Source organism: Myotis lucifugus, unplaced genomic scaffold (genome assembly GCF_000147115.1).
Source record: "Myotis lucifugus unplaced genomic scaffold, Myoluc2.0 scaffold_57, whole genome shotgun sequence".
NCBI classification, from domain to species: domain Eukaryota; kingdom Metazoa; phylum Chordata; class Mammalia; order Chiroptera; family Vespertilionidae; genus Myotis; species Myotis lucifugus.
Window position 1 is genome coordinate 64,154 of NW_005871105.1, and position 23,968 is coordinate 88,121.

Here is a 23,968-nt window from a genome sequence, read left to right on the forward strand (position 1 = left end):
TCCCCAGTCGGGGGTGTGCCGCAGGCAGCTGATCGCTGTTTGTCTCTCATCCATGTTTCTAACTCTCTATCCCTCTCCCTTCCTCTCTGTAAAAAATTCATAAAATATATTTTTTTAAAAATAAAATAACTTATTAGTTGTATGTCAACTATGAACTCATACACAATCATGTTTCTAGTACATCTTATAAAGAAAAATTCAGTATTTTCAATTATCATATTAAGACAAAACCAATCATAAACTTCATTTCTTTTTTTAATATATATTTTATTGCTTTTTCACAGAGAGGAAGGGAGAGGAACAGAGAGCTAGAAACATCGATGAGAGAGAAACATCGATCAGCTGCCTCCTGCACACCCCCCACTGGGGATGTGCCCGCAACCAAGGTACGTGCCCTTGACCGGAATCGAACCCGGGACCCTTGAGTCCGCAGGCGGACGCTCTATCCACTGAGCCAAACCGGTGCTGGCAATAAACTTCATTTCTTAAAAAAAAAAATCAACACTGTAATTTGCTTCCTCTTCCAGTTTGCCGATCCCTTTTCACTTTCTATTAATATAGTCACATTTTAGTCTTTTTCTAAAAATTTAATTAGAATACACAACAGTGGAATAACCAGGAAAAAGGGAGACATTTTCAACTTTTATTTGATTTGAAATTTTTGCATGAGCAACTATTACTTTTATAACAAACTCATATGAAAAAATAAAATCCATTAGCTAGAATTACTTCAGCAAGAAGCTGAAACTAAAGTTACACAGGTGTCACAAAAAGGCTAAGCTATTACAGTACTCTAATTTTCTCTTACCACAGACCTAATATAAAACTAAATATTTGCAACATCAACATGTATAACAACTATTTCTTACCAAATTTGCTGATAGAAAAGCATCTTCAGAAATTTCAACTAAGAATAGCAATGCAATACATTAAAGTGATTATAAAACCACTGGGAAAAGATCTACTAGTAGTCTTGGCTTACTGCAAATGTGGCCCAAAAAGAAGAGACATTAAAAGCCCGATTGATTACAAATTTCTGCCACAGCCAAGTGTCTACTAAGATAACTTACCAGTGGAAAATTACTTAAACACAATTTGTGTATAGAATGTTTCAGGTGTATATGCTGCAATAGCAAGCAGATCATTTTAAGAAATTTGACAAAAACATTTACAATATATTGAGCTTATGTGCATGGGGAACTTAAATCACACTTAATACTGCCTAAGCAAGTGAATGTCCACTTCCAATCAAATATTCTTCCATAAAGTGAATACTGACAATGCTTGGCAGAGTTTTAAAATCTAAACATTCTCCATTACTAAACACTAAGGCCACAATTTCCAAGTTTAAATACTGTTTTTTTTAAAAAGTCAAATGGCTACCCAGCCAGTGTGGCCCAGTGGATGAGGGTCCACCCATAAACCAGGAGGTTGCTGTTTCAATTCCCCGTCAGGGCACATGGTCAGGGCACATGTCAGGGTTGCAGGCTCCATCCCCAGTAGGATGTGCAGGAGGCAGCCAATCCATGTTTCTCTCCCATTGATGTTTCTATCTCTCCCTCTCCCTCTCCCTTCCTCTCCCTCTAGGGATCAATGAAAACATTTTTTAAACGTCAAATGGTGGGCAAGGAGACACCTGATTGGTGGTGTTGCTCTTATATCAGTCAGGGGCAAAGCAGATGTACAGTCCTTAGTTCATCCTAGCTTGATGCCTGTGTCGGTGGCCAGAGCTGTTTCATGCCTGAGGCACATAAAATGATAATTGCTAGGTCTTGGAGGGGAAAAGATCAGAAACACTGGTCTCATAAGTAAATTACTAATATTAACAGGCTTAGGGGTGTAGTTTTAAAGTTTGTGGAGCTGTGATTGCTCTAGTAACTTGTAGATTAACAGTAAGCAGGTAGTTCTAGTACAACTCCATTAAGAGTGAACATGCCACCTAACAGTTCTAGTGGCGGGGATATATATTATTCTGCACATAAAACTGGGTGCTATGAGAATAATAAGTGGGTCACTATTTGCTTTCAGAAAATTGGGTGGGGATCTAGTATGGTAATATTGGAATTATTTCAGAGGGCAGTTACTGAATCATGTATTCTCAGGAGCCAGAATGTTCAAATCCTGAGTCTCTGCCATTTAACTGTCAGTGTGATCTTAGATGCATTTAACCTGCCTGTTTCTCGCCTGAAAAGTGAGTTTTAATAATAGTGCATGTAAGTTGGAAAAAATAAAACATGAGAAGCACTTAAAATGGAGCCTGGCACAGTTGTAGCTAATAATAATATATGAACATAAAAAAATTTAAAAAATAAATAAATAAATAAATAAACGTCAAGTGTCTAATATTAAGTACTAACCATGTGCCAGATAGTATTATTTCTCTCACTCATCCTGGTATTCCCAGCACAAATCCAAGCATATAATGTACATTTAACTGGAATTTATGAAAAAAAGAAATGAATATTAAGTTCTTCTTTTTTTTTATATTAAGTTCTTTGAGTGAATTCAGATATATATATTTTTAAAAGTCCCAGAGGATACATAATAAGCTAAATAACCTATGACAATTAAAAATACCACATATCAGGATACGATTATTTGCAAAGTTAGTGGCAAAGAGAGTGAAATAAATTCTAACTAGAGTTCGAGTCCTCCATCCAGATCTCCCGACCAGCCAGCGACACTGTATTTCTTGTGTGTGTTTTTTTTAAGGTTAACTTTTTACTTCTCTCTTTTTTGGAAAAAAAAATATTTTTATTTATTTCAGAGAGGAAGGAAGAGGGAGAGAGCGAATCATGATGGGCCGCTTCCTGCACGCCCCACACTGGGGATCAAGCCCACCACCGGGGCCTGTGCTGCGAACACGGGATCGATCCCTGACCTCCAGGTTCATAGGTCAACGCTCAACCACGGAGCCAAGGCAACACTCTATTTAAAAAGAGAAAGTGACACAGCACTCGTCCCACCCTGCAGTGACCATCAGAGGAAGGAATACAACTACAGAGAATGATACAGAGAACACTTCCACACAAGGCTTTCAAAGCACAGGGTGGTCCTCAAAGAAGTCAGAACATTCCACGCACACAACGGTCTCTAGAGACCCCGGGATCTCCAAAGGCTCCCGAAACAACCGTCCCCCCAGAACAGCACCCCTCGGTGAGCTCCTCCTCCGCCCCCCACGGAGCTCTCCGCTGGACAGCCGCCCCGGGAATTTCTCCCGCATCCGCACTGACAGTACTCCCGTCCTCCCCTCCCTCCCCGGGCCGGTATCAGACCGCGGCATCTCCCTCCGGAGGAAAAAACGGAGGGCGGGGGAGGGAGGAGAGGGGAGCGCTTGCAGCGAGGTCGGTCGTGGAGGAGGAAGATGAGAAGACGCGAGGGGCCAGGGTGGAGTTCCCTCCGTCTCCTGGAGGCCGAGCGCACACCCCCCACCCTCAGTGCACGCCCCTCGCCCGCCGAACCCCAACAAGCAGCGGGGGGACTCGAGTGACAGCCCCACCACCGGTGCCGCGCCCCGTCCCCCGGGCTCCCGGGGAGACGCTGGCCCCGGCCCCACCAGCAGCGGCTGGGAGCTCTCCTCCCTCCCCCCCCCCCTCTCTCTCTCTCTCTCTCTCTCTCTCTCTCTCTCTCCTTCCAGTCCACGTCGCCGATGAGTGACAGGTCCCGGGGGACGCGATCGCAAGCGCAAGCCGTTCGGGACTGCCGGTGCCACCCTGCGCGGAAGCCCTCCAGCGGGCCAGGCGGGGGACACATTCCCGACGGCGCGGGGAACCGGGTCGAGGCCTGGCCGGCCCCAGTGGCCCCACACCCGGCGGGGGTGGCACTTACTGCGGAGGTTGTGGATCAGCTCCGAGTGGCTGGCGCCGCCGGATTTCCAGGCCATCGCTAAGCACACCCGGAGCAGGTACAGGACCACCTTCAGCGCGGCGACGGTGCCCAGCAGCTTCCCCAAGAGTGAGACCACCTCCCACACGGTCACCGCCCCGCTCGCGTCCCCGCTGTTGCCGCCGCTGTGAGTGCCGTCGCCGCCGCTGCCGCCACTGCGCGCTCCCGGCATGCCCCGCGACGCGCATGCGCTCTGTGATGACGCGCGGGCTTGGGCGCGGCTGGTTGGGGACGCGGGCCGAGGTGGCCAACTGCGCGGCCCGCGCCGGTGGCCGCTGCGGCTCCCGGGGACCCGAGGCGAGGCGAGGCCGAGTCAGCGCGGCCGCCACCGCTGCATGTCCCTTTGCGAGGCCTCGGGCTGCAGGCCGCCTCCCTGCTGGGTTTGCCCCTTGGCCAGGCGGGGTGGGCCCCCGCGCGTGCCCGGCTGCGGCTCCGCTCACCCCGCGCGGTGTCGGGACGGCGGGGCCGATGTGGTTCCTCCGCTGCCGGTGGCTCTGCAGTCGCCGATGGGTCAGCTGCTGCGAGCCGCGGGTCTGCTCCTATAGCTGTTCAGATTGCTAGATGGTGGGCTTTCTCCGTCCTGCCTCACCCAACCCTGTTGACTAATATTTAGGTTGAGTCGAGTCCGAGTTCCCGGTGGTGGAGCCTGAATCATCGTAATAGAAGCACCGGGGGGCAAAGGCTCTCTTTAACCCGAGTTCTCCAGCCTCTGGCTGTGTGACAAGTACATCAGTGTTTGGTTCGCAGAGACTTTTGAGATCCTAAGGCACAAATCTGAGAGTGGAAGAATACCGTGACATATGGGTGTGCGGGGGCGGGGATGGGGGGCAGGTGGGGAATGCTTTACTTGTTAGAACAATGTACATGGTTAAAAATGCCACAGTATCCTATGTCGAATGTGTTATTCTCCCAACACAAGGGTGCGTTTTCAGCAAATTAAGCCCCACAAATTCTACCGTTAGACTAGACGCCAGCTTTATAGCTGTCAGCTGCGCAAGACGATGAGCGAGAACCCTACAGGGAACTTGCTGACTCCTAATCAGAACTGAGACTGACAGCATCCAGTCATCATTTAGCCCAACAAACTAATAAGGAAGAAAAAGCTATGTCAAGACATGTATGCTATTGCGTCAGCAATGTTCAAATTCTAATTCTCACGAGGTTTTGTCATATGTGATACTCAGCCTACTCCCAATCCGAAATATACATTGCCCACTTTCTGGGATTCTATGACCATAAATGAAACCACACTCAAAACAGTGTTCTTTACTTCAGTATTAGGAATAAAATCGTCAGTTTGGGACTAATAGTTATCCATTTCATCTCTGTGATTTCCTGATGGTCTTCCATTTAAAACAAAACAAAACCAGTCTCAATCCTCAATGAGACCTGGTATCTCTCTAAAGCTGACAACCAACACACCATTATAAATATTGTATAAAGGAGATTTTTTTAAAAAAAGATTATCTACGTCCCAATTGGGGATCTGCATCAAAAGAAAACTAGCAACAAAGGGTAAAATTTAAGTGCTATTAGTGGTCTAAATATAAAGTTCTCTTTTGTTTAGATAGATCTTGGGCTAATCAGGAGAAGAGGGGAAGGAACTGGTCCTGGAAAGATGGGTAGGATTCTGAGAAGAGAGGAATAAGGGTATTAAAGGTGTAATCAAAAGCATGGAAGGAACCTACAACACTGACTTCTGGCCATCAACGCTACCTGTCAAACTCATTCTTAATTATATACATAAATGAAGAAGCTTACACAACTAGGCAATGGTCGTCAAAATTAGAACTGGAGTCTTCAGAATTCCAACTGTAGACATTGACAGTGTGCGCTAACAACTTTGAAGCAAAGGATTTATTTGGGAAACAAAGAGGGAGAGGTTTAGAATAAGAAGTTGGTGTGTTAATGGAATGTACTTTCGTGAGAATTTAAGGATTTGGACTCTTCTCTGCACCGTGAAATGTAAAACTGAATGCTCAGGCGTAGCTACCAGGTGGTTTCTCTTACTTGATTTTGTTTTGTGTTTGCTCTTAAATCTGTTTTACATTGCGCAATTTTTGCACAAATGCATTGAGTCAGTGTTCCTACCTGACTTTGCAGATGAGGAGCAGATCGTGCCGTACTAGGACCTGCCCATAAACTCTCCCTGGAGGGCGGGCGGGCGGTGCGCGCCCGGCGGCGGAAGAGAATTGGCCCTCCGCAGCCACCGTCAGGCCCGTCCAATCAGGGCTCCGCGGGAAGAGGCGGGCTGGAGTGGCGCGCGCTGCGCTGCTGGCTGTATTGCGGGGATTTCGGCATGGAGGAAATTTATGCCAAGTTCGTGTCTCAGAAAATCAGCAAAACCCGCTGGCGACCGGTACCTTCGGGGAGTTTGCAGACCGCGGAGACCTTCGCTACGGGCTCTTGGGACAACGAGGTAGCGCACCCCCCGGGCCAGGGAGCCCCCGCCTCCTCCCTCCCGGCCCCCGTCGCCTTTCTCCGGCCCCCGAGTCCCCGTCTCGGGCTCCGAACCATCGATGGTGTGCTCAGACTTCCCTCGTTATTCTGAGCTGCTTTTAAAGCAAGATTGCTGGGAGGCATTGCAGGTTTACATTTCCGAGAGCTAAACGTATACATCTCCAGATAAAACTTTCTGCTTTGCAGGAAAATCGTGTCTTATTGTGGTCTATTGGCGATTTGGGGAACTTGGACTCTGATGGAGGGTTTGAAGGAGACCACCAGGTATTGTGCGGTAGCAGGCACTACGGTGACGTTATGGATTTACAAGTAAGTCTGCGTGGTATCCGTCAGCGAAGTGTTTAAAAGCGGAGAGGAATTCATTTAGAGATGCAAAGGGCCTTAAAGTGTGTCTCGCCTCACCCCGGTTCACAGCAAACTGAATTCTCTATCGGTTATGATTCGCGAGCATATAGCCTACTGGATGACAGAATCAGGACGGGGGCAGGGGATGTGGATTTAATCTTAGTTTTTCATCTTAAGCTTTAAAAAAAAATTAATTGACTATCTTCTGTGTGCCAAGCACTGTTTTGGGAATTTCACGTAAGTTAATTCTCATTGCTTGCTTGTGAGTCAAGTATTGTTATCTGTTTTATCAAGGAGAAAACTGACACGAAGATCTTTTGAGCACATGCTATATGAGAAATGCTCTGAAAGAGAATTTAATTGTTTTTGCCCTTTGAATTCTCACAACCCCCTAAGTAGGGATTAGTTCTCCCCTCGTAAAGGTGTACCTGAGCTCAGAAAGTTTAACTTGGCTAAGGTCTCGAGGCAATTATTAAGTGGTGGGATGGAATTAAGTGTTCAAATCCTGGGTCTGCCTGACTTTAAGTCCCTGCATTTTCTTCTATAGAAGGTTGCCTAAAGCTTTATGGTAGTGGTCCAAAATTAATTAAATCAATTATAGATTAATGAGTTTAGGGGAATAGTTTATTTTTTCTTCACAAAAATACTTTTATTTGAATAGGAGTTTTGACTTTCAGATTTAGAAAGTCACATTTTATTTGCTTAGCATTTACAGGATCTTTGCATTTTAAAGTTATCACTGCTAATTAAGTTAAACAAATGAGCTTCCTCCCTATTGATATTTCTGAATCTATTAACAAGCAGGAATTTTCTACTTAGTTTTTCGACCAGGAAAGAATCGTAGCTGCTTCGTCAACAGGATGTGTTACAGTTTTCCTTCACCATCCCAACAACCAGGTAAAGAAATGCTGTTTGAAAACTGAATTTGTATTTTTTAATTAGTTTTAGGAAGGCTTAAAGAAGACTGTACTTAATAATGACACAAATAATAAGATTTTATAATCTCAAAACATGCAGGAGAAAAATTGTTACATTACCCATCTTTTAGTAGGTTAATTCTAGAGCTATGTTTGTGTGAATTTTTATTGAAATTGGATAGTCTTAAATTCTGTTCGTTTGGCTCTAACAATGTAGTATCTGGCAAGTGATTTTTCTGTAATTCTTTCTTTTAAGTTCTTATTCTGGACTTTGAAGAAAGAGAACTTTCTAGCTCAGGTATCATGAAAGAGAACAGCCACTTTGCTTCTGTGGCTAGAATCTCGGTTTTAATTAGAAGAGAGGATATGCTATATGAAGACTTGACACTTTTTTCCCCTTTTTAAAAATAGAATTTGATGGGGTGACATTGGTTAATAAAATTGTACGGGTTTCAGGGGTATAGTTCTACAGTACATCGTTTGTACATTGTATTGTGTGTTCATCGCCCCAAGCCAAGTCTCCTTCCATCACCACTGACATTTTATTGATGTCTGTCTTGTGTACTAAGAGTGCTGATCTTCACTGCATAGTGGTGAGGGCAGTCCTTTACAATGGCCTCACTTGTAGTAACAGTTTTAAGTTCCTGGAAGAGAGTGCTTATTTAGATTTTGGAATTCATAAAGGTCACCTTCCTTGTAAGCATGCCTAGTAAGTGTAAGACCAAGCCCTTACTGTTTTCCTTAATGGAGTCATTAAGAAAGCTCTATAGAGATTTATCTTAGGCTAATGCCCTAAAGAATTTGAAGTTTCTTTGCCCAGCAGGTGTGGCTCAGTGGTTGAGCTTTGACTTATGAACCAGGAGGTCACAATTCCATTCCTGGTCAGGCCACCTACCCAGGTTGTGGGCTCGATCCCCAGTAGGGGGCATGCAGGAGGCAGCGGATCAGTGATTCTCATAATTGATGTTTCTATTTCTCACTTCCTCTCTGAAATCAATAAAAATAAAATAAGAAAAAATTTAAAGTTGCTTTTGAACACACTACTACCAGATACCTAAACACCATTTCTTTAGTTTGAGATAAGATTGGGATATTTTTGGACAGTGTTCCTTTAGAATCTAATCCATTGTATACAGAGCTTTGATGGAAGTAGGTTCTAGACTTTCGTATTTGGAAATACAAAGGAAAAAGGAGAGAGTTATTTCCTAGAAGGGTGTGAGAAAATTTTAAAACACTCAGTTGGGGAAAAGTGCTAGTTTTTTAGAACTTTACTTTGGTTGATTATATCTTCATTTCTGACTCCTAGACTCTGTCAGTCAGCCAGCAGTGGACAACAGCTCACTACCACACGGGTCCAGGCAGTCCTTCCTGTAGCAGTGCACCATGCACAGGTGTTGTGTGCAATAGCCCAGAGATTGTCACAGTTGGAGAAGATGGTCGAATAAATCTCTTCAGAGTTGATCACAAGGAAGCTGTGAGAACTATAGGTAAGAAAAATTGAGCACCCATCTTGTGCTAAGTAGGTACAGTGCTAGGTGTTTCAGGGATATAGAAATGCACAAAGCAGAATCCCTTTATCAGGATATTTGGCTGGAGTGGGTTATTGGATAAAGAATTGAGGGGCAGGTGGCAGTTAATTTAATCAAGGTTCTAGACCAGGGGTGGGCAAACTTTTTGACCCGAGGGCCACAATGGGTTCTTAAACTGGACCGGAGGGCCGGAACAAAAGCATGGATGGAGTGTTTGTGTGAACTAATATAAATTCAAAGTAAACATCATTACATAAAAGGGTACGGTCTTTTTTTTTTTTAGTTTTTTTAGTTTTATTCATTTCAAACGGGCCGTAGTTTGCCCACGGCTGTTCTAGACCATAAATAACTAAAAGATGGCACACCAGACAAAGGGAATAGTGAGGAGGCAGGATAGGGCCATTTAGAGAATGACAGAGTGTTTTGACCTTACATGTTTATATAGGAGAGGTGAGAGAGAAAGCAAGGAAGGTAAAGTGTGACCAGGTTGTGAAGAGTCTAATGCATAGCCATTGAGGTTACATTTTGCTGGATGGACAGTAAGGAGCTGGTGGAAATGTTTGAGTAAGCTGGTGATATACTCCCTGTTGTGCTTTAGAAGGGTTATTCTAGTGTAGTAGTTCTCTATGTTTCACAAAGACTTGCCTAAGGAGATTTTTAATAGCCCACCAACCTAGACCTAAATCAGAACTTCTATGGATTGTGCTCATGAATCAATGTTTTATGTAGTTCATGATCAATTTTAGTTCTGAGAAGCACCACTTGTTTAAGGACCATTGCCTGGTGGCAGTTGGGAGGAGTGTGACAAAGTTTATAAGTATATACTATGTTTTATGGTTTGAGCTTAAATACTGTAGGAAGAAGGAAAGGACCATCTAACAAAGAAGAAGGACTTCACAGAGATGAGAATTAGTTGATAAGGAAAGATGAAATTGAGTCAGCAGAATAAGACTGTACATTTTTTATAGAAATTAAACTGTGACCTATTTAAAATTTCACTTGACCTATGTAATAGTTCCATAAAAAGAATGCTATTTAAAAATTAGAAAAATAATAATTTTTTAAAAAGAACATGATTTAAGATTTTCATGGCACAGGGGACCCATTAACACACACTGCTGTTTTCTTAATTTGTAGACAATGCAGATAGCAGTACACTGCATGCTGTAACCTTCCTTCGAACTCCTGAGATTCTTACAGTAAATTCAATTGGACAATTAAAAATATGGGATTTCAGACAACAAGGAAATGAGCCCTCTCAAATATTATCACTGTAAGTTTTAATTTGTAATTTCAGTAGTGTAATGCAAAATTAATTTGTTCAGTCATTTATAGCAATTGACTTTAAACCATATTGCATTTTAAGAGAATAATCCCTATTTAAATTTGATTAAAAAAAGTATAATTTGATGGGTTTGATACTGCCATGCTGCATTTAGTAGGTATTTGCTATCTTGATTCAGAGTCTTTATCTCCTTGAAGTTTATATTATTTAATGGGGAATTTATTTTTGCTCATCAAATGATTCTATTAACAGTGAGTATAATATTCTAGGTATGACTGGGAGAAAAATAAAATCCCAGGTTTTTGTTTTCTTTTAATCTTCACCTGAGGATATGTATTTTATTGATTTTAGAGAGAGGGGGAGGGAGAGAGAGAGAGAGAGAGAAATGAACATCAGTGTGAGAGAAAAACATTGATTAGTTGCCTCCCGTACTCATCCTGACCCAGGGATTGAGCCCCAAACCTGGGTATGTGCCCTGACTGGGAATCGAACCCGAGACTGTTTGGTGTACAGGAGAACTTCAACCAACTGTACCACACAGGCCTATGCTCTAATGTTTTTTAAAAGCCAAGAAATGGAAATGTGTTTTGCACATCATGCCATCAGATTATCTTGCTCCCTATGCCTCCCAAATTGAAGAGAGAATGAATAACTTTGGCCTTAAACATCCCCTCCCCCAATTTCTAATATTTAAAAAAATACTTATTTATTTATTTGGTTAATCCTCACCCGAGGATATTTTTCCATTGATTTTTTAGAGAGAGGGAAAGACAGAGAGAAACATTAATTGGTTGCCTCTTGCACATGTCTCCACCAGGGCATGGGCCAGGAAGAAGTCTGCAACCAAGGTCCGTGCCCTTGACTGGAATCGAACCCGGGACTCTTTGGTTGGCAGGCTGACCCTTTATCCACTGAGCCAAACAGGCTAGGGCAGAAGTATATTTAATGTAGTCAGTTTTGGGACATGATTTAAATTCAGCCAGCAAATGTAGCCACAAAATTATCATTTAGTTACTAGAATGAAACATGTTTCATGGGTTATACAAAGTAAGTATCCTTTACAACATTTGATTTTATTGTATCTCCCATAAAAGGACTGGTGACCGAGTGCCACTCCACTGTGTTGATAGACATCCCAACCAGCAGCATGTTGTAGCTACTGGGGGCCAGGATGGAATGTTGAGTATTTGGGATGTTAGACAGTACTATGCTTGTGTCTCTGCTGAAGGCTCATGAAGCTGAAAGTAAGTGTTATGGAGATACGTAGTTTTTGTTGGGTGAGTTACATGATACACTGTAATGGTACACATGGATTGTCTTGCATCATAGCTTTTGGCTCAATTGTATAAATATGTAATAATTAACTTATCTTTTTATTTGACATTTAAGTTCTTTATATGTTTCATTATTATAACCAAACCCCAGTGATTCACCTGCTTTTGTTCACCCTTATGTACTTATTTTCTTTTGATAATTTTTTTAAAGTATGTTTTTATTTTTTTATTTTTTTATTTAATATATTTTATTGATTTTTTACAGAGAGGAAGGGAGAGAGATAGAGAGTTAGAAACATCGATGAGAGAGAACCATCGATCAGCTGCCTCCTGCACATCTCCTACCGGGGATGTGCCCGCAACCCAAGGTACATGCCCTTGACCGGAATCGAACCTGGGACCTTTCAGTCCGCAGGCCGACGCTCTATCCACTGAGCCAAACCGGTTTCGGCTAAAGTATGTTTTTATTGATTTTATTTTAATTTTTTGTTAATCCTCATGCAAGGATATTTTTCCCATTGATTTTTTAGACAGAGTGGAAGGGAGGGGCAGGGACATAATGTTTAATTGTGGTAACTGTCAGAATGAAAATTGATGGGGGTTTTTTAGGCTGAATAGAAATGTTTTTAATCCTTACCCAAGGATATGTTTTATTGATTTTACAGAGAGAAAGGGAGGGGGAGAGAGAGAGAAACCTCAATATGAGAGGGAAACATTGATCAGTTGCCTCCCTTACGCACCCTGACTGGGAATCGAACCTGCAACCTTTTTGGTGTATGGGACTATGCTCTAGTCATCTGTATTAATGCTTGAATAAAAGTACGAAAGGACATGTTATACTAGTACTGCAACTTCTGTTTAATAAGTTTCACCTTATTACCTTGGAAAGATAAATGACTTTTGAGATTATATTTAAGATAAAGCAGATAAAAGGATAGAAAAGTTTTTGCCTCTTCCATTTATAGTTGTGCCCAAGAAAATAAATGAATAAAAAGGAATAAAGGTATGCTCTCATAGAGTCTGATGTTGGCTAACACAGTGGTAGTAGAATTACAAATTTTCAGATCTTTTCTTATCAGTCCCTTTTTAACTGCTGTTTAACTTACCAGGCCCTTTTAACTTAGCCCCTTTTAAACTATATTGTTAGGCAGTAAACATACAAATGTAATGTATTGTATTACCTCGAATTCATCCTGACTCTTTGCTAGAAAGAGATGTTTTATGGAGCTTTGTTTTCTAATTTGAAAATAAATAAATACTTAAGAATCTATATTTGGTGCTCGCTTTGGCAGCACATACACTAAAATTGGAACGATACAGAGAAGATTAGCATGGCCCCTGCACAAGGATGACATGCAAATTCGTGAAGCGTTCCTTTTTTTTTAACAAAAGAAAAAGAATCTTTATTTGGGCATTTGTTTGTGGCTCTATGGGTTGTTTTGTTTCACTTTGTTTTAATGAAGCAGTATTAATGCACTTTATACAGGGACTCACCCAGAACACATTCCTTTCCTGCTAAGGAAGGTGACCTTTTTATGGTTTGTGACATGATGTTTAATTGTGGTAAATGTCAGAATGAAAATTACCAGCTTGCAAACACGTGCCTTGCACTTTTTATGTTACACCTCAGGCACTTTCTATGCTGCCTTTTTTTTCTTTTTCTTTTTTAAATTTTGTATATATGCTGCCTTTTTAGGGTCACCTGACCCAGAATCACAAAACCCTTGTCCACAGACTACCTGTTTTATCTGCACGCTGCAGAGAACTTCATAAGGCACCCTGGCCAGACATTGGCTCCCAGATGTCTGTGGGCACACAATGTTCTCATAAAGTTTAGAGCTTGAGGAGCCCTCAATCCCAACTTGGCTTCTTAAAAGCCTTCCATCTGAAACTGGACCCCAGATTCTTAGAGCATTTCCAGGTTTTGGTTTGCTGGGAGCTAGTAGCTATTTCTGTGATACAGAAGAAAAGTGTTCAGTCCTGGCATGTGCCAAATTGGACTCTGCCTCTTTGAATTTCATTTGTATATTACTTTTATGGTCTTCTCTCTCAGTCTTTCTAGTAATATAACCTGCATATGTTAATGACACAGGAACTGAAAATAAGAGAACCTAAACTAATTTTTAGAAAAAAATTTTCAGAAGTATTCCATTGCCATACTTTTACATTTAAAAAAATGTAATAGGTCAAATGATTAGCATTTATTTTCATTCTTTTGCTGGCCCGATACACATGTAGATTTACTTGGCTTCTTTATCCTAGCTGTAGTATGAAGAGTTATAGTATGGCTTAATTCTGAAGCCTTTGATTTTTTTCAGACTTGGGGTTCGAAGGTGTGTGGTGGAGGTTAATGGAAGATGATGCCTACAGATAGGGCTTTAATGTTTGTTTAATCTGCACAGCATAAGCTTCTTGGTTCTTATCTTATAGTGTGGGAAGTTCACTTTCACCCATCCAACCCAGATCATCTATTTACCTGTTCTGAAGATGGATCCCTGTGGCATTGGGATGCCTCCACAGATGTGCCTGAAAAATCATCACTCTTTCACCAGGGTAAAAAGTTTTGTGTTTTTTTTGTTTGTTTGTTTGTTTATTCTCACTCAAGGATATTTTTTCCCATTGATTTTTAGAGAGAGTGGAAGTAGGGGGCGGAGGGGAGGGGAGAGAATCATCACTGTGAAAGAGACACATTGATTGGTTGCCTCCCACACTTGCCCCGACTGGGACCAGAGATCCAACCCTGAAACCCAGGTACATGCCCTTGCCCAGGAATGGGAAGTGGGGGTGGGGGGGGGGGGCGCGATGCTCTAACCAATGAGTAACACCAGCCAGGGCAGGTTTTATTGGTTTTAGAGAGAGAGGGAGGGAAGGAGAAAGAGAGAGGGGGGGTGGGGGAGAGAAAGAAACACTGATGTGAAAAAGAAACATGGATTGGTTCCCTCCACCTAGTCCTGGGATGGAACCTGTGACCTCTCGGTGTATGGGAAGACGCTCCAACCTATTGAGCCACACCAGCCAGGGTCACTGTGGCTATTGTATGGAAAATGGACTATGAGGAGAGGGATGGTAAAAGTAGAGGCAGGGAGACCAGGTAGGAGATTTATCACAGTGATTCTAATAATGTTAATTTCACAGTATTCAAGTGTGATGTAAAATATAGGAGCAGTAAAAGACGAAAAACCAAGGGGAAATCTAAAACTTCTCCAGAAAACAATGTGGAGAAGTATGGATTGTGTAAATCATGTAGTGTTGGTTTTTTGTTTGTTTGTTTTAAATTTATCTTTATTATTAAAAGTATTACAGCCCTAGCCAGTTTGGCTCAGTGGATAGAGCGTTGGGCTGCAGACTGAAGGGTCCCAGGTTCGATTCCGGTCAAGGGCATGTACCTTGGTTGCGGGCACATCCCCAGTAGGGGGTGTGCAAGAGGCAGCTGATCGAAGTTTCTCTCTCATTGATGTTTCTAACTCTCTATCCCTTTCCCTTCCTCTCTGTAAAAAATCAATAAAACATATATTTTTAAAAAAGTATAACAGATTGCCTGCCCCGCCCCCCCCCGCCCCCATCAACCCCTTCCACCCTCCTCCCAACATGTAGCATGTTTGTGCTGACTTTATTTATGGAGAAAAATAACTTTAAGGATTAACTAAGCACTTGGTTTTTACTTCTTCCTCTGCCCCCATTATCTAACATTTGAGATTTCACTGTTTGAAGAACCTTTGTTAGGCTAGAAATAAAATAATTTACTATATTCGGTGTCTAGTATTGCTGGGCACAGTATTAGACACAGTGAAAGGGTAAAACAAATATAATCTGTGCAAACTATTAAAAAATACTTATAAAGGAGCATGGAACGTTAAATTATAAATATTATAACTAGTAAATTGGTGGTGTACATACAGTGCTGAGGGTCCCTGGAAGGAAGAGAGAAGCATGAACTAGTGTTGCTTTCAAAAGCTTAGAGAAGGAAGTTGACTGGGCTTTCAAGAATGAGCAAGATTATGCTGGCCGGTGGTTCAGTGGTTGAGTGTCGACCTATGAACCAGGGTTTGATTCCTGGTCAGGACACATGCCCACGTTGCAGGCTTGATCCCCAGTGTGGGCTGTACAGGAGGCAGCCGATCAATGATTCTCTCTTACCATTGATGTTTCTATCCCTCTCTCCCTCTCCCATCCTCTCTGAAATCAATAAGAATATATTTTAAAAATAATTTTAAAACATTTTACTAGTCATTAAGCTTGAAGACATCAGGGACTTCGCCTTGTATCCCCCACATTAAGCACAGAGCCTGGCACACAGTTACTCGGCCACATTTGAATAAATGAAATCTGTCTTTATTTGATTTGGCAAAAAGTTGAAAGGAAAGAAAATTTCAAATAATGGCTTAAACTGAAATATACTGCTTCACTTCTATATTCAATACAGAGCACTGTTAGAGATAAAAGTTTATAATCTGGTAGTGTTCTAACATTCTGCTTTTAAGATAAATTACCTAAAATAAAGGGTAAAAGAAAGCTAAAGCAAGTTGACTATATTTTATTTTTTTCTTTATTTATTCTACATTTCTTCTGACCATTTTGCTACATTTCTGACACTTTCCATTAAAGAATGAACAGAAAGACAGGGTCAGCATAAATCTGCTTTGCCTGTAGTTTGATGTCCATATTATCCCATGGAAATTTGAGTTTTAATGTCACGGAATAGGCCTTTGGTAAGAAACGGTGATGTGTAATCATGAATAATCAAGCTGTTATTCTGAGAGTTAAACAAGTTTAAGTCATTGCCTTTAAAAAATATCAATAGAATTTTGGATGTTCACTGATGTAAAATTAGTCTTGAAATATTTCCCTCCTTTTTTTTTCTCCCAGGAGGAAGAAATAGTACATTTTTGTCTCATAGCATTAGTAACCAGGCTAATGTTCACCAGTCTCTTATAAGCTCCTGGCTCAGCACTGATCCTGCGAGAGACCGGATTGAGATCACAAGCTTGCTTCCCAACAGGACTTTGTCTGTGAACAGTTTGGATGTTTTAGGTCCTTGTCTTGTTTGTGGAACCGATTCAGAAGCAATTTATGTTACTAGACAACTTTTTTCATGAAAATACTATAATTATAAGATATCAGGTAAAAACATACAGATAGCCTTTCAAATTCCAACTTCTCTGCAAACTTTTATTAATGAAAAATGTGACGTTTGTAGTAAACTCATTAATGGCAATGCCCAGGTTTGGATTTTGTTAGCTGGATAGTCTTCTAACAGTTGCAGAATCTGTTAGGTGACTGATGGCACAGGAACGGGAACTTGTGGAAGAATGTCAGAGGGATCCTCGTGTTGATGAATACACTGCCTTCAGACACCCTCCTGGATAGCTCGTGGAAGCTGCTCTTCATTTCTGATGTGAGCTGTCAAATCACCAACGGGTTCCTGTCCTTGTTATCAACAGTATGTGGCATTAACCAGTGTTAGCTTTTATTCTTTTTATTGCAAATGTTTTCTTCAATCCTTTCACATTTTATTTCTTTAATAATTTTAATAAACTTTTCCAGAAATAATTGAGTAGAACAAAAAACTGACAAATTTTTTTAAAGGGGAAAATGTTTTGACAGGTTCCTTTAATAGACTATGTTTGAACAGAACTTTATCAACTGCTTATACCCAACTTTATTTTTCTTGAAAAGAAAAAAGAAAATGCAATTTTTCTTAAGGATTTTTGCCTTTGTTTAGTTTTATAGTGTAGTCGAAAATTGCCAAACTGGACATTATGCATTAAAATAGAATTTGACATTGATAAGTGAGCCGATTTTGAAACTAACATTTGATAGGTAACATGTATGAGATTAGTGTGATAGTGTGGTAAGAGTAAAGAATTTTGCTGTCTTTATCCTTATTGGAAATGTTAATGATGACCTTCCATAGTGTTTTGAGACAGTAGTATGACATTGTCTTTCCATAATGTGTTAGATTAAATGCATTATTGAAGTGTGTTCATGTGCTTTATAATTCCAATAATAGTAATTATGGTAAAGTTTTGTTCTTCTCCCTTAATATTTTCAAAAAATTTTATGCCACCTTATCTCAGGGTTTTTTGTTTTTGTTTCTTTGTCAGTATTTAAAAATGGAATATGTATATGAATCTGCTTTTTTATATTTGGCTCAAAAATGTTTCATTAAAGATAATAAGTAACTGAATTCCACATAATTAGAAGGAAAGAAAATGTTGCTGATAGGAATTTTTAACCTGTTTATAATGTTATTGCTGGGATCAATTTTTTAAAATTTCTGTTATTACAAAAGTAATTCATTACAGAAAAACAAATCTTAACTACTTATAGCCTCAACTAATAGTCTTTTATATTTCTTTTATTCATCAGTGTATATAATTTGTTTTGTGAAAATGAAATATATATTTGTAGATGCACATTACCTACCAGTAAACACATGGGTTCAATCATATAAACATAGCTATGAATTTTCCTTTGACTTTATGTTTTCATTTGTATGAATGTCATGCTGCAGCCTAAGCTACAGTGTCCCTTTTCACCCAGTACAAGCACCCTCCCATTACAGTTAGCAGGTTAACTTCCTTTTTAAAAGGAAATATATTTTTATTGATTTCAGAGAGGAAGGGAGAGGGAGAGAAAGGTAGAAACATCAATGATAAGAGATCCATCGATCGGCTGCATCCTGCACGCCCCCTACTGGAGATCAAGCATACAACCTGGGGATGAGCCCTAGACCAGAATTGAACCAGGGATCCTTCAGTCCGCAGGCCGACGCTCTATCCACTGAGCCAAACCAGCTAGGGCAGCAGGCTAACCTTGCTCTGGGTCGAAGACCTTAGCCAGCTCTTCGGTGGCACATTTTCCATGTACAGTAAATGGTATGCTTGTTGTGCCTCTGCTCTTACCTGTATTATCTGTTGCTGTAAAGATTGAAGGTTTCATACATGTTAGCACTCTTGTCAGTTTCCAGCAGCAATGTATACAATTTCCCTGGGTCATTATAGTGAATGATGGTAAAGGGAAGGAGCCAGACGTCTAGGCTTAAAATATTAGCTGGGACTGGAAACAGTTTTAAATTTCAAGCTTTGCTTTGCTTGGACTGGAAACAAAGGACAGGATAACAAGGACAGGAACCCGTTGGTGATTTTTAAGTTTTAAGCTTTGCTTTGATTTAAGGGTATTTTTAACCATATGTAAAAGAAAGTACATTTGAATAGTGTTACATTCGATACATTTAATAAGAAACAAGTTTTATGTAGTATAAATTAAACACATATATGAATTTGCTCTTTGTCACTTACTGCCTTTCATGAAACTATGAAATGGTTTTTTTGAGGGCTGCAGGATCTCAGAGGTGGGAGGACTTTAAGGCATCTCCAGCCTACATCTGATCGTCCCTCCCACAGCATTCCCAACAAATTCTCACCCATATATTTGAAAATACTCCGTGCAGCCTCTCACCATTTGGACAGCTTTTTTTGATCCAGCCATGATGGCAGGGTTTTAGTATGTGAGTGGGACTCAAAACGGTCCTGTAAAGAAAAGGTAGAATAATGTTATTGTGGGTTAATAAAATGATCATGTGAACCTGCTATGAGACAAAGCCCGCCACCAATTCATTTATTGAATTTGCATTATGTTGGGGTACTTAACCATAAGGTTTCACTAAATAAATGAGTTTTTCATATACTGAATTGAAATAGGCTTCCATTTGTCTTCTATCCTCAGGAGCCACAAAAATTTTAATTCCTTTCATATTCAAGTAGCTACATATTATAGCTACTTTAGAGTGAAACTTAGTCTATCCCTTCATTGGTTTCTTGAGGGCAAGGTTCCCGTCCCAGCTTTTCTTGCCCTAGTTGGCTAGATCCTGCTTACTCTTCTGGACTCCTTTTAGGTGTCATTTACTCAAGAAAGCCTTCCCTGACCTCTGACAATGTGGGCTAAATTGTACTGTTTCTAAAGCCCATTGTGCAGAGCTTACATTGTGCTTAGAGCAGTGTGTTAAGTAGCCTTTCTCCCTCTACTGAATCACAAGCTTACAAGCAGAGCCCATGTGTGGGTGTTACACTGACAATATTTAATACAATATCTGGTCCATAGTAAGCACTGCCTCAGTGCAAACTGAACTAAATCCTAATCTTATTTCCTTTTTACAAAAATACTCCCGTTTTCCAAAGGCCAACTTTAAAGTGAGACTTCTAAAATGAATACTTTTCCAGGGAGTGTCTGCCTCACTTGTGAATATGATAGAAATCTTATCCTGATTTGGGCACAGTACTCTTTTGTAATGCTGTGTTGAGTTTATTTGAGTAATTCTGACATTTGTTCAATTAGACTGCTGACTATTGAACTTAACCCTTAAGTTTTCACACAGGATATGCTTAAGCCATTCTTCCCATATTGAGTTAATGCAGGTGGGTTTGGTCCTTACTAAAGGTCCATCCTTCGTGTTCTAAGAAGACACATTTTATTTCAATATAGGAAAGAATTAACAATCCCCTCGGAATCTTTTCTTGAGAAACAAAGTATTTTCAGAATTGTCCAGCATGTTTTCTGTACTCTCATCCCATTAGTTAGGAAATAGGTTAAATGGACCGAGGTGCTTGGGCCCACTCCTAGAGTCGTCTCAATCATCAGTGACACACGAATCACTGGTATTTGGCTACAGTCACTGAAATATTTATAAACCAACCTAATTTGTTGATATTCTGACCCATTTCTCTTGTTCACAAGACTACTAGTATTTTGAGAAAACATCTGTGCTATAGCTATTCTACCAAAAAGTTGGCATAATTGAAACATTCCTTGTCCTTTGTGAGTTATACTTCTGTTTCATAGTACTGTGGAAATATCCTTTCAATAATCCATTCTGCCCAGCCGGTGTGGTTCAATGGATAGAGCGTCGGCCTGTGGACTGAAGGGTTCCGGGTTCGATTCCTGGTCAGGGCACATGCCTGGGTTGCGGGCTTGATCCCGAGGGGGCGTGCAGGAGGCAGCCGATCCATGATTCTCTCTCATCATGGATGTTTCTCTCCCTCTCCCTTCCTCTCTGAAATCAATGAAAAAATTCAAAAACAATTATCCATTCTAGAATCTTGTCCAAGAAGTGTATAAGTTCACTATTATATAGTTTGTATCATTTAAGCTTATGGTTTCAGTGTGTTATCTCGCTCAATGAATTAGATGGTCTGAAGCAGTGCTCTTATTTTATAGATCTGAAACCTAGGGAGCTCCCAAACTATGACATGCAACTGTTTAGACTATTTCATTGGCCTCATTCTGAACCATGACTAATGTTTGGTGGCAATGTAGAACAACTAACAGCAACATCCTGGACTGCAGTCATCTTAGCATCAAAATAATTTCCAACATTTCACTAAAATAGAGGTGTACATAGAGGGAAGAAGCCATGGAGGGATGGGCATGATGAAAAAGGAGAAAGACTATAATTGATCACATAATTTTTTTTAATTAATTAAAAGTAAACATGTTCAATGCCAAAGTGTCATGACAACTTTGGGGGACAGTAGCTGACTAGCCTAACAAAGTCACCAGAAATGAATTCACTGTCAAAACAATTTTTGTGCAGGCCATGGATGTATGAAGGTAAACTGTAATTAATACTAGACTCTAAAATAATAGCCATAACAAATCCAAACAGTTTTTACCCCTGCACATAGTATGGAATGAACTTAAATTTAAAAATCTCTTGCCGGAGAGGTCATACAAGCAATGATACCCTAGTAGCAATAAGCACACTCAGGCACCAGATTTGGTTTTTAATACCATTTTCCAATAAAAGGAACTAGGACTACTTGGAGGGTTTGGAAATAATACAAGATAGTTTGCAGCATCTTGTAGTGCCAGAAAGTAAGGAAATTCTAAAATAACAACAAAAAATAATGGGAGTAGGTCAAAGGGACACAAAAACCAACTGGAAAAGTTCCCAATAGTCAAAGTTGAAACAATTGCTCAACAAAATAAAATACCCAAAATATAAAATATCCACGAGTCCACAATTCTATAAGTAAATGCTTGAATAAACAAATGGGGGAGAAGAGACCAATCTGATCAGAATTCCAAATAATTTACACAGGTTCTCCGCCCTCAAGGAGGCTGCTCATAATCTAGAGCCTTCCCCTAAGACTGAATTTCTAGAACTGATGCTCTCAGGACCACAACTTAGTCTCCAGACTACTTCCATGCCCAGTTCCTACGATCACCCAAATATGAAATTTGGCCCCTATTAAAAAACGAAAAAAAAATTGCCACTTCCATGAAGCGTTGAAGAGGTGAGTAAACTGGCTGGACCAAGGGTTTTCCATCACAGCAGTGCAAAGACCTTCAAATGAAGGCCGATATTGCCATTCCCAGACATCCAGCGCCCCTCGTAAGCATCTTCCTGGTCTTTCACCTTCACCCCCACTCCCACCTGCAGTCTCAGCCACTTTTAATCTTACAGGTTCTCTCTGGATCTCTCCTCTCCTCTCCTCTTCTGTCCCCCTACTTCATAGCAGTCACTCTCCTAGTCTTAGAGCAATTCACCCCGCTCCGTGAATTATCGAGGAATTTCCCCAAAGACAGTAGTCTATGGAGATACTTGTCTTTATGCTCAGAGAGAATTGAGAAACTTAAGAAGTTCCATGGGTTGATGACAGAGGTGACAAAACTGGGTAGTACACGCTTCCAAACGCAGGCAAGCCTGTGAACACAGATTCATATAATGTGGAGGCTGAACGGGACCTAGAGATTATTTAGTCCCCAGTGGAAGAATTATTGAGTGACCACCTTGGGTCAAATCCTCTACCTTGCACAAACTCTGTGTTGTGAAACATTGATTTTCTTTCTTTTTAAAAAATGTATTTTCATTTAATTCAGCGAGGAAGGGAGAAACATCAATGATGCTGTCTCCTGCACGCCCCCTACTGGGGATCAGCCTGCAACCCGGGCATGTGTCCTTGACTGGAATCCAAACTGGCTTTGGCTGGAACGTTGATTTTCAACCAAGTGCTCTTAGAATGTAATCTTTTAGTCTCTTCTTTTCACATTTGAATTTTTTTTGGATACAGTAGCCAGTAACTAACATCAGAAAAAAAAGTCTTAATTTAAAAAAATTTGGTAAATTCTATTGGAAAAATGATGAAAGGGGATTTCAAAACACCAACTTGCCTACATTTTCAAGAGGCAGAACTGGCAAAGGCGGTCTACAAACGGTGCTTTCAAACATCATGTGCCCAATGATTCCATCCCAAATTCCCAATTTTTTAAAATATATTTTTTATTGATTTCTTACAGAGAGGAAGGGAGAGGGCTAGAGAGCCAGAAACATCAATGAGAAACATCAATCAGCTGCCTCCCGCACACCCCACCGGGGATATGCCCGCAACCAAGGTACATGCCCTTGACCGGAATCGAACCTGGGACCTTTCAGTCCGCAGGCTGATGCTCTATCCACTGAGCCAAACCGGTTACAGCATCAAATTCCTAATTTAACCGAAAATAAAACCTCACCGTCACTGTTATTCCAATTATGGCAATAAAGACTTTTCTGCTGCTTTGGTTGACATAAAAATCTCGAAACTCGGTTAATTTTTCTTGGCTCAAGAATATATTTTGGAAAATACTTAAATTCAAGGATTTACTGGGGAAACGAGACCTTTCATTTTATTTCAAAAATCATTTTATTTCAAAGCCTCTAAAAATCCCGAATCCTGATGAACACAGCGAGGTTTCAGAGAGCAACTCACTGCTGTTTCCTTCTGCGAATTAAGCTCCTTGAGATGCGCATCTTTATTCTATACTCGCCATAGAGCTCGACTGACAAATAACAACAGTGAGGTCCGTGCGTGGGCTTCGGCGAGCGAGAGCGCGGTCCACGAGCCGCGCCGGGGCGAGTCACCTGGGCAGCGCGGGCGGGGGCGGCGCGGGGCTCTGCTGGCCCCACACAGGGGAGCGGGCGGCGGGCGCAGGGCAGAGGGCGGAGGGCGGGAGGCCGCAGGCTGCGCTCCCTGCCGGCGGCCGGGCGGGCAGAAGCCCCCAGTCCTCGGCCCCCGCGCAAGCGACGCCGGGAAATGCCCACATCCGGGAAACCTGCGGCGGAATACGGCGGCGGCGACACCGGAGTGGAAGGGCAAAATGGCGGCGGCGGCAATGTCTTGTTGCTGAGGGAAGAGCCAGGTCCCCGCGACCCTCGCGACGGCCGCGCTGGCCGCGCCGCCCCCCCGGCGTCTCTTCCCCGCCTGTGCCCCACCGGCATCCTCGGGGTCCCGG

At 41.5% G+C, this 23,968-nt stretch overlaps 4 protein-coding genes, 1 non-coding gene and 1 pseudogene across 7 annotated transcripts in view; 4 read left to right on the forward strand and 2 right to left on the reverse strand.

The window, feature by feature from the left end:
* PCMT1 (protein-L-isoaspartate (D-aspartate) O-methyltransferase) overlaps positions 1-4,085 on the reverse strand; it is a 38,523-nt gene extending 34,438 nt beyond the window's left edge. For 2 of the 3 annotated variants that reach the window (XM_006089151.3, XM_006089152.3), the window contains exon 1: positions 3,829-4,085. In XM_006089151.3, the coding sequence (XP_006089213.1) occupies positions 3,829-4,057 (229 nt within the window). In that variant the 5' untranslated portion in view covers positions 4,058-4,085. The remainder of the gene's footprint in view (positions 1-3,828) is intronic. The other variant, XM_023754148.1, reaches the window with a different exon arrangement.
* Positions 1,610-1,754, forward strand: LOC111826153 (annotated as a pseudogene).
* Positions 4,086-4,732: 647 nt separating the features above from the next.
* Positions 4,733-18,167, forward strand: NUP43 (nucleoporin 43). Its single transcript, XM_006089156.3, is given in 9 exon segments — positions 4,733-6,304; positions 6,532-6,654; positions 7,510-7,587; positions 8,914-9,094; positions 10,274-10,409; positions 11,516-11,623; positions 11,625-11,665; positions 14,126-14,248; positions 16,562-18,167. Coding segments are annotated over 9 exon segments (1,140 nt in total). The 5' UTR covers positions 4,733-6,184; the 3' UTR covers positions 16,792-18,167.
* On the forward strand, positions 12,972-13,078 carry LOC111826154. Its single transcript, XR_002829406.1, has one exon. It is a non-coding gene; the product is annotated as a U6 spliceosomal RNA (small nuclear RNA).
* Positions 18,168-18,914: 747 nt separating the features above from the next.
* LOC106697239 (translation initiation factor IF-2-like) lies at positions 18,915-23,954 on the reverse strand. Its single transcript, XM_014456213.2, has 2 exons — positions 23,446-23,954; positions 18,915-19,227 (listed from the first exon to the last, which is right to left on the reverse strand). The coding sequence occupies exons 1-2, from the start codon at positions 23,952-23,954 to the stop codon at positions 19,077-19,079; spliced, it is 660 nt and encodes a 219-aa protein (XP_014311699.1). The 3' UTR covers positions 18,915-19,076.
* LATS1 (large tumor suppressor kinase 1) overlaps positions 23,521-23,968 on the forward strand; it is a 34,091-nt gene continuing 33,643 nt past the window's right edge. Inside the window, exon 1 of the mRNA XM_023754149.1 lies at positions 23,521-23,536. The gene's annotated coding sequence lies outside the window, so the exon portion shown is untranslated. The remainder of the gene's footprint in view (positions 23,537-23,968) is intronic.